We start from the raw sequence: 17,514 nt of genomic DNA on the forward strand, positions 1-17,514 counted from the left end.
TGTCTGTCTGTCTGTCTGTCTGTCTGTCTGTCTGTCTGTCTGTCTGTCTGTCTGTCACTATATACACTGAACAAAATTATAAACACAACACTTTTGTTTCTTCCCCATTTTTCATGAGCTGAACTCTGATCTAAGACTTATTCTATGTACACAAAAGGCTTATTCTCAAATATTGTTCACAAATCTGTCTTAGTCTGTGTTAGTGAGCACTTCTCCTTTGCCGAGATAATCCATCCACCTCACAGTTGTGGCATATCAAGATGCTGAATAGACAGCAGGATTATTGCACAGGTGTGCCTGAGGCTGGTCACAATAAAAGGCCACTCTAAAATGTGCAGTTTTATCACACAGCATAATGCCACAGATGTCCCACGTTTTGAGGGAGCATGGAATTGGCATGCTGGCTGCAGGAATGTCCACCAGAGCTGTTGCCCATGAATTGAATGTTCATTTCTCTACCATAAGCGGTCTCCAAAGGCGTTTCAGAGATTTTGGCAAAACATCCAACCTGGCCTCACAACCGCAGACCACGTGTAACCACACCAGCCCAGGACCTCCACAGCTCATGAAAAATGGGGGCAGTGTATTTTATCGCTGACCATTTGTCCTCCATCCTGTAGAAAGATTCTGCTCATCAGACCTAAAATGGTGATGGCCAACCACGGGAACTACAGAGAGCTGCGCTGGTTCTCACCGTGGAACCAGTTAAGGTTGGTCCTCGGATCCAAATATCAGCAGGTCATCGGCTAAGGCTGATGAAAAGAAAACCAGTATCGGCACTAAAAAATCCATATCTGTCGATCCCTATTTCGCACATTATGTTTTGCATGTAAACTCTTATTTTGTCTTGTGTTCTGAATGAAAAGAAAAATAGTTTCAACGGCAGTAGTATTAAGGGAAATTTCACAATTCAAAGCATTTTCACTGTTGATTTGTTTTTAACTTCAATAATAGCAACACCTTTCCAAAAGTCAACGTGTAATCATGTCAAATAATCGTGATTGCAATATTTACCGAAATAATTGAGATTATGAATGTCGTCAGCTCTACTACGGGAGGCCAAAACTTTGACGCAATTTGGTTTACCACTATTGTGCTTTTAATTCACTTTTGGAAATAATATTGATTGCTTGTTTCTTTAAGGAATGTGGAGGAGTATTTCCTGCCCAGAATGATCACAGAGGTAACCGGGCAGGTAAAAACATCCTATTCTCCTACATCCTGGCTATTTCTTTGTTTCTCCACAGGAAACATTAGCAAAGAGAGGCTCAGTGTTTTTATTCCCCTGTTTGTTTGTGTCCATCAGGATACTGTCCCTTTCGGTGACTGCGTGCTGTCCACTAAGGACACCTGCATTGGCACTGAGATTTGCGAGGAGCTCTGGAGCCCCAGAAGGTAGAGCCACACAGGATTGTGTTAGTTTCCTTGCGGGAGTCATCCCAAAGGGATTAATAAAGCCAAGTCTAAGTCTAAGGATTGTATAGGTGTTGTCGTTTTCTGTGTAAAGTGAGGCAAGGCATGTATTGTATAGCACATTTCAGCATAAGGCAATTCAAAGTGTAATTCAAACATTAAAGAGCAGTTCAAAACAGCTAAAATAGAATAAAACAGAAATGCAAGAATAAAAGTGGCCGTGCAGTGTAAAAAAAATTAACCCATGTCTGATTGTAGGGACCCAGGTTCCATTCAGCCTAAGATGATTTATTCTAGGAGATGGGTCCTTCCTAAGAGAGATGGATAAGCACATAAGAAGCTGGGTCTAGACTAGTTTAATGATATTCTGACAGATTCTTTTAAGAGGATGGAATAATGAAGGGGTGCCGTCTATCCAGGACGGGGCTTGTGAGATGGCTAGGGTGTCGGTGTTTGAAAAGATGTCATGTAAACGTAAATGATGGGCTTTTTATGTTGTCATTTATACACATGTTTATTTTGTTTATGGTGTATTGTCTATTTTGTTACTATTTTGTTGAATGATCTGGAATATTGTAGATACTGTGTCATCTTTTCTTGATTTTTGTCTGGTTGGGTGGTTGTTTGGGTTCAAAGACTTGAGTGGAATAAATTACACACGGACACGGGCTTGCCTTTTGTGACTTTGCAAAGGGGAATTAAAGCTGAAAAGCATTCAGCAATCTTTCCAAAGCTCTCATACCCTGCTCGGCTGTTTTATTAAGTGGGTGTGCACAGAAAATGGATTTACATAATGGGTGTAGTATACGGTTGCTTAACATAAATGTGGGCTAAAACATCATTGTTTTACATAAAAGTGGGTTAGTACATCATATTATCTGCTATACTATTGGTTAAAAAGAGACTGGTGTATTAAGCAAGTTTAAGGTTAACACAGTTTACTGAAGTTTTAATAAAGAAATAATAGCTCCTTCACACAGTCACAGCTGCAAATTAATCTTATCTTATCCTGCCAGCCAGACGAGGAGTGTCCGGCTCTCCTCGGTCTCAATGTTCTTCTTCATTTCTCAAGGTTTCAAAATATTTACGTGATAACTTTTAAAAAATAATATTTGTCCAGTTTGCATACAATATAACTTGTTCAGTCTCCACAGTGGTGATTTGTATTTTGTTGAAAAATAAAAAGTTTGTTTCAGAAATGTGCTGTCTGAAACAATCCTCACTCCTGACGACCTTTTCTTTTCTCTTTACCTCAGCCCCCATATTCAGATGGGTCTGGATGGAGTTGAAATCTTTACTAATTCGTCTGCCAGCCACCACGAGCTCCGCAAAGCGGACCAAAGAGTCAACCTGATCAAGTCAGCCACCACCAAGGTAGTCTTTAACCAGGGGTAGACAAACTAACACAACATGGGCTTGGTAGGAACACATGGTATTGTTCAGTGGTTCCCAAAGCAGGGGTCCTTGAGGGGAATTCCTATTTTGACTCATGACTATTTTGGTCATGGGTTTCATACATTTTCTGTAATAAAAAATCTAAAAGCAAAAATATGCATTGCTGGACCTTGCTAAAATATATTGGGGGTCCCTGGTCTATTTTGTGTCAGTTTAGGGGTCCTTGTGTCAGTTTAGTGGGAACCACTGTTACTGTAGACTATGTGGTAGACAAATACTGGTCTAGAGTTTAATTTACAGATATTGGAAAAACAATCCAATTTGCAATATTGGTCTGCAAAATGATTTAATATTCCTGAAATCATTTAGCTCTACCAGCAGCTTACCAGGACACTTTATATACTGAGGTTTTTGTTTGAATATGTCAGCCATCTGCACATCCAGGACAAAGACAATGCAAGGCAGAGATCACCAGAGGGCAGTGTTCTACCACCAATAGGACATGGTACCACCATAACATCCTGTCCTCTGAGCACACCTTCTGCTTTCAGCATGCAATAGCTTGACTAAAATCAGCGTTGCATTCAGTGTATTGTTGGTGTTGTTCCAGAGTGGAGGCATCTATCTGTATGCCAACCAGAGGGGCTGTGACGGGGACCGCGTGTACTACGATGGGTGTGCCATGGTGGTCATCAACGGAGACATTGTGGCACAGGGAGCACAGTTCTCACTGAATGATGTGGTGTGTATGCACATGGAAAGAGCCAGTCCCGGCTCAAGAAAAAAATAAGGTTGTACTCACACTTGGCCCAGTGTCCTTGAACCGTGCCCAAGCAAAATTAACCCCCTCCCCCACTCCCACGCCGTTCTGCACTCACACTGCAATTCAACAAACAGGGCTATGTCATTACACTGTGGGCCAGAGCACGCTTACATCATTGCGATGCAACTTTTTGTTTTGAAGAAAATAGGAAGTAAAGTGCTCTCGTACAGCACAATGGAGTCCCTAACGCTGATGATTACTCTGTGGCTTATTTTGAATTGTCCTGGGCTCAATGACAGGTGTATTCCTAATGCAGTGCACATCAGTTCCTTCCTCGGGCACGTTTAGCAATCACACTGATGTTCACTTTGCCCAAATTCAACAGAACTGTGCCCTGGCCCACCTCTTTAAGCGGACCAGGGCACAGTACGGAGTGATCACACTAGTCAAACTAAGCAGACTTTGCAGTCAAGTGTGTTTGGGCACAGTTTAAGTGGGCTAAGTGTGAGTATGCCCTAAGAGTCTTTATGTAGATGTGAAGGGACATTACTTTAGATGTGGACATAAGTGTGCGTGTGTGTGTGTGTGTTTCCTGTGTGTACAGGTGTATTGTGTAACTGCAGGGCAGGTCATACAGTAAGAAGGCAGAAAGCATTCCTGAGTCACAAGAGAGCCAGACTGATCTGTGCATGTGCGTGCGTGCATGTGTGTGTGTGTTGCAGGAGGTGATTACCGCCACTCTTGACCTGGAGGATGTGCGTAGTTACAGAGGAGAAGTGTGCCAGCCAAACATGGTGAGATAACACCCTCCCCTCCAACCTTTTGTAATGTGCAAGTTGCCGAGTCATGGCTTCAGAGTCATGGCTTCAGAGTCATGGCTTCAGTGCATGCAAGCAAAGTGAAACGGTGAAAATTTCTTTGCTCTTCGCTCAAGGAGCAGTTTATTGCACACACCCCAACCCCCCAAGAAGAGGTTTAGCCAGCACCAAAGGAAAATCAGCAGCACCCAGATGATAAGAATTGAGACTCTAAATAGCTATTCAAATCCTCTCAAAATATGTTTAAGACCAATTTACCAAACAACCGTTGAACAAGCAGAACTTCATTATTAACCTTTATGTGAGCGTTGATCTCAGTTTTTTCTCCAGAGTTGGGCTGCACCGGACTCTGCCAGTGCTTTTATCTAAATATTATTTCATTTTTTTAACCAGTTTTGTTAATTGGGGTTATATTTACTCAAGCATAATATACATTTGTTTATTAGTTTGTCAGAAAGAGCAGGAAAATGCATAGATTTCTGTCAGGTAATAGGGTAACATAGACTCATTGCCTTTACTGTAAACGGACCGAGCGTACCACCCTTTTGTTTTGTTACTTATTATTTCCTTCCTTGACCTCTAAAGCTCACTTATTAACATGATTATCAGGTTAACAACATTAATGCAATGTGCCCAAAAAACTATCTGCAAAACAAACAGCTTTCCCATCAACCTCAGCTCTACTTTTTGTCTAAACTAAGGTAGTAAACAAGGCAAGCGTTGTACCTGCTACTAGCATTAGCATCGTTAGTCTAACCGAGCCTTGCTTCTGTGGCTGTAGCCTTTTGACCACCAGTTCAACCCTTGGTTAGCTTTGTTCTACCAGTGAACCACAGTAAAATATAGCATTTAGCATAAACAATCCTGCTATGGTTGCTTATTGTTTAGCATACTTTAGGTTGCATGCTGATTTAGAATAGTGGTGGTGTGAACTGCTGTAACATCTGTATGTTTGAGGTGTCCTGGGGCACCATGTTACAGTAATGGATATTTGCCTTCCAATCAGAAACGGGAATCTTCTTTAACTGTGGGAGTGTTTGCCTCATTGATAATCAACTGCATCTGAACAACAACCTTTATAGGTACAAAGAGAAATATTTAAGTCATGGTTTTTACTGTATTTATGGGCCCGCAATGAGTGGAAATAGAATGTGAGGTGTGGCTGGTTTACAGTTGCGTGTGAATACTGTATGTCTTTATTGACCCTGAGGTAAAATAGCTGGTCTGACTTTTGTATGTCACATGTTACAGCTAATGAGACTGGAACAGAGGTTGCTCTGGGTTCATGTTGTCATGACGAGGTGCCTCTCTCTCGTTACAGACCTTTGAGCTTGAGTGTGCTCGTCCTGAGACAAAAAGTCCTGTCTCCCAATTTTCAATGCTCAGTAATACGGATTGATACTGGTTTTTGAGGGCCAATATTGATTATTAATTAATGAAACCAATAACGGATATTGGAACCGATATGCATTTACATTTAATATGAAAATCTTACCGTCAATATTAACATTTTGGAATGTTACAAACTCCAAAACATAAGTTTGATTAAATGATTTAAGCAATTTTGTAATAAAACTAAAACTTTGAACATAAGACACAGAAAAATCAATAACAACAAACAAAAATAGCTTCCTGAAGTTTAACCTTGCTAACAGTTTGTTGCAGATGGCTTTCAGAGGGGTTAGTGCATCACCCAATTTGTCACACACTCATGCTTCAAACTAATTTATTTTAACTTTCTAGCATCTCTCGCTCAGTTACAAGTGAATTATGGCTTGTGAAGAAATTTCTAATGGACTCACATGCATCTCGCTCATTGGACAGGTGTCCTAACCCGTCATCCTACAGAGATTTGTAGAGCGGAAAACACCTTTCTCTGTTTCCTGATCACTGTTTGATGCTTTTGTATGTTTTCACTTATGTGTCACTTTGTCTCTCCATTCCCTCTCCCTCTCCTACTTCTCTGTTGTAGGAGCGTGAACCCAAGCCTTGCCACAGGGTCAAAGTTGACTTCTCTTTGTCCAGTGGGGATGACATCTTCCTCCCTACCCACAAGCCAATAGCATGGCACTTTCATACCCCAGAGGAAGAGATCAGGTACCAGCCTACATCTCATTTGGTACAAATATGTATTTCTTCTTAAACAGAAACACCAGTGTCATCTACAAGCTTCTGAAAAGGGCTTGTAACTAGGGCTGCACGATTATGGCCAAAATGATAATCACGATTATTTTGATCAATATTGGGATCACGAGTAATTCTCACAACTGTTTTTTGATTTTAAGCAAAACAAATTTTATTGTAACATAGGCTATAAGCTTTCACATCCATATTATGCTACATTCTTCTTATGTCAAAGTTGTATGTTGTAGAGACATAAAGCTTCAACACATATAAAGGAAAATTAGCTATCTGAAATAGATAGCGTAGAATATAATTTTTTTTTTTATGTATCTCTGAGAAAGCTCCTTCACTTGTTGTCAACAATAACTGACTAAAAGAGCTAGGGAGAGAGAGGGACGGCTGACTCATTAAGAATGGGTCCAGCACGGGTCGAATGGCAGGTCAGCGGAGTTACACACGTGTGTATGAAGTGTCTGTATCGTCACTGCTCTGCGCTTTTATGAACTATGATATTCTGGCCATGGGTCACATCTCTCACCCAGGTCTAGAGGGCTCCGTCTCACACGCGGTTACTCTACGAACTGAAGTTAGTTGCATTCAATAACATCTTCTGTGTTTTTTGCCGTGGCGGCCGCGATTGCAAATTTACCAGCGGAAATACTGGCACAGATACAGGTTTGTCTCTCATGCTTAACAATATACAGCTGTGTTAATAACAATTAAAACTGTGGACAAATGTCAGAAGTGTGGACCGGGCCGCTGTGTGGCGGGGCTGGGGGGAGAGTAAGACGAGAGAGAGTAGAGGAGAGATCCAAACACAGATACGGCTTTACAGAAGAAATGGGTCATGTAACGCAAAATTAAACTATATCGATATGAATAACATTGCAGCAGGTGCAAGGAAAATTAGGTGCACCGGTGCGTCCTAGAGGAAAAATATTACTTGTGCCCTAACTGCTATCTGTTGAATTTTCCTCCCGTTACTCTGTCCTCTGTGACTGTCAACATCTAGAAACTAAGCAGGGACCAACTTTGACTGGCTCATGATCAGACAGTGGTTTACGGCGCGGTAGAGGGGCTTTGCAATAAAAACAAAGCGTTCAATGAAATGACGCATTTAAAAAATTGCTCGATTACGCAAATTTGATCGTGGGAAGTTAAAATCGTGATCGTAATTAAAATTTGATTCATTGTGCAGCCCTACTTGTAACAACACATGATGAAATAACAATGCATTATATAATAAAAATGTCAAAATGTAAGAAATATTGATTTCATTATGTAATAATCTGCTGCATTTTGTTATAAACCTGAACTCAATATGTACCACATTTTGTAAATAATGATTATATAATGTGGCGGTTCTTATAAAATGCAGGGTTGCACTTTTTTATTTTTAACATTGTCATGTTTATTTTAAGGAATACTAGCATGAATCATGGTGACTCTAAATCTAATTTAAAAAGATACTATTTGTTCAGTAGATTAGTATGACCTTTCACTGGTCAATACATGTCACTAAATGTATTACATGTTGCGTTCAATGTTACAAAATGTGGCAAATTGTTACATAATGCAGAGGTTATTACATAATGAAGTATTTCAACAGTATTACAACATTTCAGAGTTGTATCACATCCGAGATCTTCAACAGGTGGTCATTGCACAGGGGGCCACCAAATTATTGTCAAAATCGATACAACACAGTATCATGATATTTTCCGTCGCAATACTGTGTCAGGCGCCAAGTATCGGTCTTTTATTATATATGTGTTGGTCATTTTGTCTGCTTGACAATCCCATTGTCCCCAACAGAGAAATGTACCTTTTTAGATAAAACAGATGTTGACAAAGTTTCCTTTAGGGAACATCATTTGAAATTGGGGAAAACAATTTGAAGTTGTAAAAAATGTGTTTAAGTTCGCAATAGTATTGTATTGTGACATAAGTGTCGTGATGATATCGTATCGTGAGGCCCCTGGTGATTCCCACCGCTACTGGCCTGTAGGTAACGTAGTCACTAAGGTAGCCTCGCACAAATACAGTCAATCGTAAGGATTCACTGTGCCACATGTATGTGTATTATTAAAAGATAATTTATGAAATCATGCCAATTGTTAAACAAATTACTATAATAGCTTAGCATTCAAAGCAATAAAGGTTTTAGGCCACCCATCCTGTTACTGTTGGCCCAGTTTAATATGCAATTTTATTTTATACAATATAAGTAGTAGGGGGTCCCTGCTCCATCTCTCTCTTTCAGTTAAGGGGTCCTTGGCTTAAAAAACGTTAAAGACCCTTGTATTACAGTGCGTTGTTACAGGGCCAATCAAAGAAAGCCAGTTCAGAGATGAGAGCAGCAGTTGTCTCCTGTGTTGTTCAGTCTAGGGCCGGCCTGCTGGCTGTGGGACTACCTGAGGAGAAGTGGACAGGTGAGGAGGAACACACATTCTGCTGCTGCTGTGTCTAATTGTGTGTCTCATTTTTTACTATTTCAACTTTTTAACTTGTATTTGTGTATGTGGAATGGATTCTAGATTCACAATTAAGAATCCTTTTATTAATCCCACAATGAGGACACTCACTGTTGCAGCAGCAACGGATAAGAAGAAAAGTAGAAGGCACAGATTAACACACAATAACAAACATAATTAAAGAATAGCGTGACCAGCGTCATTATATCACTTAAAATGCTTTTACAGTGAGGAAAATAAGTATTTGAACACCCTGCTATTTTTCAAGTTCTCCCACTTAGAGGAGGGGTCTGAAATTGTCATCATAGGTGCATGTCCACTGTGAGAGACACAATCTAAAAAATAAAATCCAGAAATCGCAATGTATGATTTTTTTAACTATTTATTTGTATGATACAGTTGCAAATAAGTATTTGAACACCTGAAAAAATCAATGTTAATATTTGGTACAGTAGCCTTTGTTTGCAATTACTGAGGTCAAACGTTTCCTGTAGTTTTTCACCAGGTTTGCACACACTGCAGAAGGGATATTTCTCTAGATCAGTCAGCAGTCAGGATTTTCTCAGGTGTTCAAATACTCATTTGCAGCTGTATCATACAAATAAATAGTTAAAAAAATCATACATTGTTATTTCTGGATTTTTGTTTTTAGAGTATGTCTCTCACAGTGGACATGCACCTACGATGACAAAGTGGGAGAAGTTGCAAAATAGCAGGGTGTTTAAATACTTATTTTCATCCACAAATTCAAGCAGTTGGATATAAATGGACTCCCTTTTTTATTGTAAGCGTAAGTGGAAAATCAACAAGTAACAATAGTAGGAAATAATGGATTATGGTCTGTCAGTGCATCGATGCAGAATCATCCACATCGGCATCGCGAATGATTAATTTCAATGCCCCTAATGCAATAACACCACTCCAAAAGAAAATGATTCTTATGCTATTAGGCTAGCAGATTGTGAGTGTTTGGTGTTTGTGATGGGTTTCTGTGTGTGTACCAGGCCGGTTTCCTGTTGCCTCTGAGTGGAGGTGTGGACAGCTCGTCCACCGCCTGTATCGTCCACTCCATGTGTGCGCTGCTCTGCCAGGCCGTAGAGGACGGCAGTGAGTAGCATCCTGTTTGCTTTCATTTCAGTTGACTTTAAACACACACAGTCACATTCAACTTCAAAGAGGCTTTATTAACATGACCATGTTGGCACATAGTATTTCTGAAGCACATAGTACCACAGGGAAGCACACACATTAACATACATTTTTAAGATGCAGACAATAGAACGTTATGTTAACCTTTGTGCAAAAGCACATTCTCTCAATGTTGATGTTCTTGTAAAGAATATATTCTCCACATTCTTAACACATCTGTGAATGTATCTACCAGGGGGTGACGCATGGACTGTAAAAGGGAAGCCAAAACATCTGAATCTCTCCCTGCTGGCTGAGTGCATGTCATAAACCCCGCCCCCTCCATGTTAGCCGATGGGTCAAACTAACAACATCAATGTACACGTCAAATAAAAGGATTTCTGTCATTTTAGGTAGTTCTGATCATGCATATATTTTTTCAGGTGTTCATTTTTCTTTTGAGTTTGGTAATTAGTAGTAATGGTGAAGCGTCATGATTGGCAGCTGTGATTTTTCTTTTTCTTTTTAATTTAACCTTTTATTTATTAACCAGGAAGGCCATTAAGAACAGGTTTTAATTTGCAACGGCGACCTGGCTAAGAAAAGCATTAGCGTGCAACATACAGTTTCACATTCATTACAATAGAGGAATATAGAATACAGTTGGCTACACAAAGTCAGATTAAGCAGGATCAAAAGTAACATGGTAATAACAAAAAAAACATGTTAACGGTTTAATTAACATGTTAAACAGTTGGTGGGAATTATGATCTAGTTAGTGATGTTGAATCTGGGAGTCTGTCTGAACAGGAATTCAGACAGACATACTTTGAAGACAGTTAGTGAGATAAGGGTTTTCATTTTCAGTGTTTTTAAAGTGCATTCCAATTGTCAACTGGAAGCAGTGGCGGCCAAAGGAGGTGGGGGTTTTTGCGGTGATTAAGGAGATGTAACAGCTAGAGCACAGGGAGCGGGTGGGGGAAGCCATGGTGATCAGTAAGCGTAGGTACAGCGAGGCTTTGCCTAGCACGGATTTGTAAATGATTGACCCGTGATTGGTGTGAGGGGTGTATGGACGGGACTTTGGTACCACCGCCTGATCACTACTACCCATACTCTGGCTCCAAAATGACAAGATGGCGGCGCTATTTTGGCTTCACTTTTGTACAATTGGAGGCAGCAGAGACACGTTGTCTATTGTTAAAAAGTCCAAAAACTATTAAAAACACATCAGTGAGCCACACTGTTGCTCTGGCTGACATGTTCCTTCCTCACCGTGAACACACTCACTGGACTTTATTTGGACTCAATCCCACAATACACCTCCCTGCTGCAACAAATACTTACTAGAACACCCAATGTGGATTGATCCTCTGCTGCAAATAGTCCCCAACAAATGCACTGTTTCTCCTTAAAAAAAAACTACAGAGACCAGCTGTTTTAGGAATATAAATAAATGTACATTTAAAAAAAAAAATAATAATAAATAAATATGTACTGGGCTTGGTGCTGAGAGCCACAGACTGGTTAGGGACATGGAAAAGTATTAAGCTACTTGCTAATACACTGTGGGTTAGGCCTGCACGATTCAGGGAAAAATAATAATCCCAATTTCTTTGATTAGAATTGATATCGCGGTTCTCTGCCACCAGTGTTGTGAGTGAAACATGTGACTAAAAGGCACTTTGTTGTTGGCTGAGGGTTTTTTGAGAACCTAGAAGGGAGAGCATTGCAGCGCGTTAAAACCTATTTTATACAGTTTCTGTTTAAAACTCACAGCTAGGTGGGAAAGGGGAGAGAGGAAGACATGCAGGAAATCGTCAGGTCGGACTCGAACCCTAGACCTCAGCATCGAGGCATAAACCTGTCAGTACATGTGCGCCTGCTCTACCACTGACGCAACCTGGCCATGAAAACAAATTGAAGTCATTTAGACAATTTTATCACGAACAGGGGAGGATGGAGATCACAATTTTATAACAATTTGTCGTGGAGGCCTACTGTGGGTTTGATCTTTTCATGAGATTTGTTGGCAATGAAAATAAATAAATAAATAAAATAGGTTTTGGTTGGAAAACCAGCATGATAATGAAGCACGAGAAATAGTACAAGTTGAACAATGCTTTTCTAAAGCAACAAGTCCAACTACCTGGGAATCCAGCGTTGGTTCTGGGTTGCATGCCGTCAGTGGTGGACGAAGTATTCAGATCCTTTCCTTCAGTAAAAGTACTAATACCATACTGTAAAAATACTCTGTTACAAGTAAAAGTCCTGCATTGAAAACGTTACTTAAGTAAAAGTATGTAAGTATCATCAGGAAAATGTACTTGAAGTATTAAAAGTAAAATTCTCCAAACAGGATCCAAACAGTTGTGTGTTTAATGTTCTCATCATTTCAGCTGGACTTGTAGGCTGTTGTATTGTTGGCTAGTTTCATTTATTAAATTAAAACATCAGATTGTATAAACTAAATGTGTTTTGTGTGGAGAAATCTTAATGTGTAAAGTAACACATAGAAGTAGAAAGTGGCATGGAAAGAAAAAGACTCCGGTAAAGCAAAAGTACCTCAAACTTGTACTTTAGCAAATGTACTTGGTTACATTCCACCACTGCATGCCGTCCTCACTTTTTCCGTCGTTCCTGTCTGTCGTTGCTCAAATAAAACACATTCCAAAAAGTCTTCTGTTCTTCCCCCTCCCCCCTCTTCTTTACTCTCTCTCTCCATCCATCAGACGGCCAGGTGCTGGAGGATGTCCGCAGGGTGGTAGGGGATGACTCCTACCGTCCCCAGCACCCAGGGGAGCTGTGTTCTCGCATCTTCACCACCTGCTACATGGCCAGTGAGAACTCCTCAGAGGACACGTGCAGCAGGGCCAGAGAGCTGGCCAATCAGATCGGCAGGTAGGCGGGACTCCCCCTGAAGGGATTTAGTTTGAGGGGATTGTAAAATGCCACATGCTGTATCCAGGGGGGTTGATCATGCACAACAATACAAAACATGCAAGAAATAAATCCCCCTTTCAGTGCTATGGATATAGAGTCACTCTGCCAGCCATGCCAAAACACTTATTTATAAACTTCAGTATTCAATGGAAAATAATCTCAACATGAAATAGCCCAAGGTGGTTTCAAAATAAAACAGCGCTATCAACCAGGGGGTAAGCCTCTCCTCTCTAAGTGTAGCTCCTATGGCGCCATTTTGATGCTAATAAAGGAGTTCACTTTGCAGCGAAAAACGAAATACTTTCACCCAGGAAACGCTCGTTTGTTCCGCGGGAGTGTTTTGTTGAAGTAGCATTGGTCACTTTGAGGGTGGGAGGGACACATTTTGTCGCCACCGTGGTGGGATTTGCTGCAGGGGTTCCCTTTTCTGTTCTATATATAACCCTGCATCTGCTGAAATATTTGTATCCATGGTGGGGAAAAATGTATCCCTCCCCCCTCAGAGTGATCAATGCTATTTCACCAATAGACCATATATTACAAATCTAAAATAGAAGTACAGTTGTGTTCAAAACAATAGCAGTCCAATATCACTAACCTCAGAAATCATATTTTTTGGTAGAAATGATATTTCTACATGGCAAATAATTTACTAGTAAGTTTGTAGAGTCATAGAAAACCAACAGACCCAACAATCATGACATGCATGCTGCTCATTCTGTGTAATTGAATCTGTAATTAAAAAGGGCATGTCCAAAATAATAGCAGTGTTGTGTTCAATTAGTGAGGTGATTGATTCTGTGAAGAAACAGGTGTCAGTTATGGCCCATATTTAAGGGAGGAAGGTGCAAATGTTGTGCATGCTGGTTATAGTGCATTTCACACTGAAATACTCAAAGTGGGTCGTTCCAGATATTGCTCTGAGAAACAGTGGACTTTGATTAAAAAGTTGATTGGAGAGGGGAAAACATAAAGAAGTGCATAAAATTATTGGCTGCTCAGCCAAAATGATTTCAAATGCCTCGAAAGGCCATCCAAAGCCTGAACGCCGTGGGGAAAAAACGGTCAACTACCATCGAATGAATGAAGAATAGCCATAATGGCAAAGGCTCAACCAATGATCAGCTCCAGGAAAAGCAAAGAAGACTTAAAGGTACCTGTGAGTACTGTTACGATCAGAAGAAGGCTATGTGAAGCAAAGCTATCAGCTAGAAGCCCCCCCGCAAAGTCCCATCGCTGAAAAAAGACGTGTAGTGAATAGGTTGAAATTTGCCAAAGGAGAAATGACGCAACATTCTGTGGGCTGATGAGAGCAAAATGGTTCTTTTTGGGGTCTAAGGGCCGCAGACAGTTTGTTCGACGACCCCCATGCACTGAATTCAAGCCACAGTACACTGTGAAGTCAGTAAAACATCATGTAATGGGGATGTTTCTCATACTTTGGTGTTGGGCCTACTTATTGGATACCAACAATCATAGATTAGTTTCAATACATCAAAATACTTTAAGAGGTCATGTTGCCTTATGCTAAAGAGGACATGCCTTTGAAATGGGTCTTTCATAAGACAATGACCCAAAACACACCAGTAAGCAAGCAAAGTCTTGGTTCCTGATGAATGGAGTGGCCAGCCCAAACCCCGGACCTCAGTCCCATAGAAAACTTGTGGGGTGACATCATAAATGCAGTTGGTAGATGTGTTTAGCCGCCAATAGGTGACTGTGAGCCGGCTACAGGCATCACCTTTCAGGGGCCGTGGTTTAGGTGAGAAAAAGTGAGTGTCATTCAGCAAGGACAGTTAAAACGACTAGTTAAGTTTAGGAAAAAGATCGTGGTTAAAACACTCCAGAGGAACACACAAGCGGTTCCTGGGTGAAAGTATTTTGTTTTCGCAATGACGTGAACTCTTCTCTCCAGCTTCAAAGCGCTGTGTTTTATGTTGACACCACATTGTGCTATTTCATTTGGAGATTGTTTTTCATTGGACGTTGAAGTTCATAAATAAGTGTTTTGGCATGGCTGGCTGAGTGGCTCTATTTCCATGGTATAGAGCCCCCCTCTGCTTTTTTTGACAAATCGCACCCTGCAAATGAGTATTAATATGAGTGGTAAAATACTTCTTTGCCTTGCTCAGTTCAGAGTTGTGTGGATGAACACATTTGTGTTTATTATTATCTGTTACTGTCCTTTGAGTTGCTTTGGAATGAAAAAAACAATTGTATGTCATGTATTTCTTGGTTTGCAGCACACACATGAATATTAATATAGATATGGCAGTGAAAGGCATTCTGGGTATCTTCTCAGTGGTTACCGGAAGGTGGCCTCAGTTTCGCGCCAATGGAGGAAGCCACAGAGAAAACCTGGCTCTGCAGAATGTGCAGGTTAGACACTCAGTCACACTCTCTGTTTGTGTCGTCGTCATGGTTTTATCGTCATGGCAGTGTCCCTGCCACTCCTGTCTGTTCCTGACTCAGTTCATCACTTTTTACTCTTAGTGTCTGTCGTCAACGTATTCTGACGGTTTAACCACAGTCTTCACACTGATGCTTCAGTAACATCTGCGACGGTGTGTGTGTGTGTGTGTGTGTGTGTGTGTGTGTGTGTGTGTGTGTGTGTGTGTGTGTGTGTGTGTGTGCAGGCCCGGGTCAGGATGGTCCTGGCCTACCTGTTTGCCCAGCTGAGTCTGTGGGCGCGAGGAAAGCCCGGTGGATTGCTGGTGCTTGGCTCAGCCAACGTAGATGAGAGGTATAACTGCAGCTATATCCTGACCACATCAGGGATGTCACAATTCCACTTCACTTTTGATTTTAAGGTCACGATTTGATTCAATTTTCGATTTAACAAGTTATTTTAGCATCATTTAATGCCACAATAGGAGCCACTGGATTCATCATCATCATCATTAAACATCAGGTTTGACTTTTGTAGGGGTTTACAAGGTGCAGTTGAATACACCTTTAGTTTAACAAGGTGCACATGCATGCACCATGGGTTCATGCCGGCGCCCACATGCTTTACCTTCATTGTTTGTTGCCATAACTCACTCACGTGGAAGGCAACGTTTTGCCACATGGTGACTTCAAGGAAGCAGGAAGGTTTTTCATGATTATATTTCGGGCATCTTTAGGCCTTTATTTGATAGGACAGCTGAAGAAATGAAAGGGGAGAGGGAGGGGGGAATGATATGCAGCAAAGGGCCGCAGGTCAGAGTCCAACCCTGGGCTGCTGCGTCAAGGAGTAAATCTCTGTGTGTGTATATGGGTGCCCCCTATACCAACTGCACTATCTGGGCGTCCATGTTTTTCAGTTCTGTTGTTTCTGTAGTCATGGTGTCTGGAAAAGTTTCACTGCAGGCTACCAGTAGGCTAACGTTAGCCCATTTCTTAACTTGCATGCTACCAGCCGGTAAGATACTCTGTTTCTGTAGGACGCCCCTAGAACATAGGCAGGTCTGTGGTATTTCATCTGTTATTGAAAAAAAATTAATTCTGGGATTGTTGTTTTGTAAGGACATAGCTATACCTCCATAGTTGAGTGACACTGCCTCCATGAAACTAAAGACCCTTTTACACTGTGGGATTTTGGCCTGGCAGAGACAAAAGGTAACACTAGTAAGAGAATGTGGGAAAATTTGTGCTCACCTATCCAAAATGGTGGTCCGATATCCCACTGTGAAACATAGCTACCAACGGTTGATTTAGCGCTTTGGCGGACAAAGACAGCCTGCATCAAAATATATGGATTTAGGAGCAACTTGTTACAGTATGACTGCTGCTACAACACATCAACCAACCAACCAGAATTCAACATAAATACACACGCAGAATACACTTTTACTAAACTTTTCTCCAATTAAACAACTTCTCCTGCTTAGCCTGACAGGGTATTTCACAAAGTATGACTGCTCCAGCGCTGACATCAACCCCATAGGAGGCATCAGCAAGGCGGACCTGAAGAGCTTCCTGCTCTACTGTGTGGAGCAGTTCCAGCTCCCCGCTCTCAGAAGGTACGCTCAGCCCACAGAGACTCAGCTGTTAGCTAATGTTCCTGTTTGTATTGAGAATATAGACACCAAGAAGGTGGAAGGGTTAAAAGGTGTTTACCTTCTTCATTTAACAAAAAAGAAAAGTAAATCTTCAGAGGTTGAAGGGAAGGTAGCACCAGGGTTTATGGGAAATGTGTTAAAAACACCAGATTGCTCCTTTTTAATGGTCTTGGTCATACTTTCATTTGTTTGAGTTTATTTTACTTTTGAATAATTGACAATGATACATTGTGTACACATTTAAACATTTATATATTGCATTTATACAGAGCTTGGCGTAAGTGAATACACCATAAAGTCAAATTAGTAGAGGAATAAAAATCATCTTTTGAAGTTTGATCTTAATGCCTTAATTAAAAAAATGAGGGAAAATGTTTTAAGGACACCAATTTTCATTGTGAATGAATAATGTA

General features: G+C 40.8%; 1 protein-coding gene across 2 annotated transcripts in view; it reads left to right on the plus strand.

The window, feature by feature from the left end:
• Positions 1-17,514, plus strand: part of nadsyn1 (NAD synthetase 1) — a 47,255-nt gene that overhangs the window by 6,289 nt on the left and 23,452 nt on the right. For both annotated transcript variants that reach the window (XR_004335447.1, XM_032538253.1), the window contains exons 5-17: positions 621-710; positions 1,144-1,195; positions 1,307-1,395; positions 2,670-2,787; positions 3,419-3,550; positions 4,294-4,365; positions 6,362-6,486; positions 8,897-8,945; positions 9,992-10,094; positions 12,848-13,016; positions 15,302-15,437; positions 15,695-15,801; positions 16,931-17,062. Coding sequence is in view for 1 of the 2 variants with exons in the window: in XM_032538253.1 (XP_032394144.1) it covers positions 621-710; positions 1,144-1,195; positions 1,307-1,395; positions 2,670-2,787; positions 3,419-3,550; positions 4,294-4,365; positions 6,362-6,486; positions 8,897-8,945; positions 9,992-10,094; positions 12,848-13,016; positions 15,302-15,437; positions 15,695-15,801; positions 16,931-17,062 (1,374 nt within the window). In the remaining variant the exon portion in view is untranslated. The remainder of the gene's footprint in view (positions 1-620; positions 711-1,143; positions 1,196-1,306; positions 1,396-2,669; positions 2,788-3,418; positions 3,551-4,293; positions 4,366-6,361; positions 6,487-8,896; positions 8,946-9,991; positions 10,095-12,847; positions 13,017-15,301; positions 15,438-15,694; positions 15,802-16,930; positions 17,063-17,514) is intronic.

Source organism: Etheostoma spectabile, chromosome 15 (genome assembly GCF_008692095.1).
Source record: "Etheostoma spectabile isolate EspeVRDwgs_2016 chromosome 15, UIUC_Espe_1.0, whole genome shotgun sequence".
Classification (NCBI taxonomy): Eukaryota; Metazoa; Chordata; class Actinopteri; order Perciformes; family Percidae; genus Etheostoma; species Etheostoma spectabile.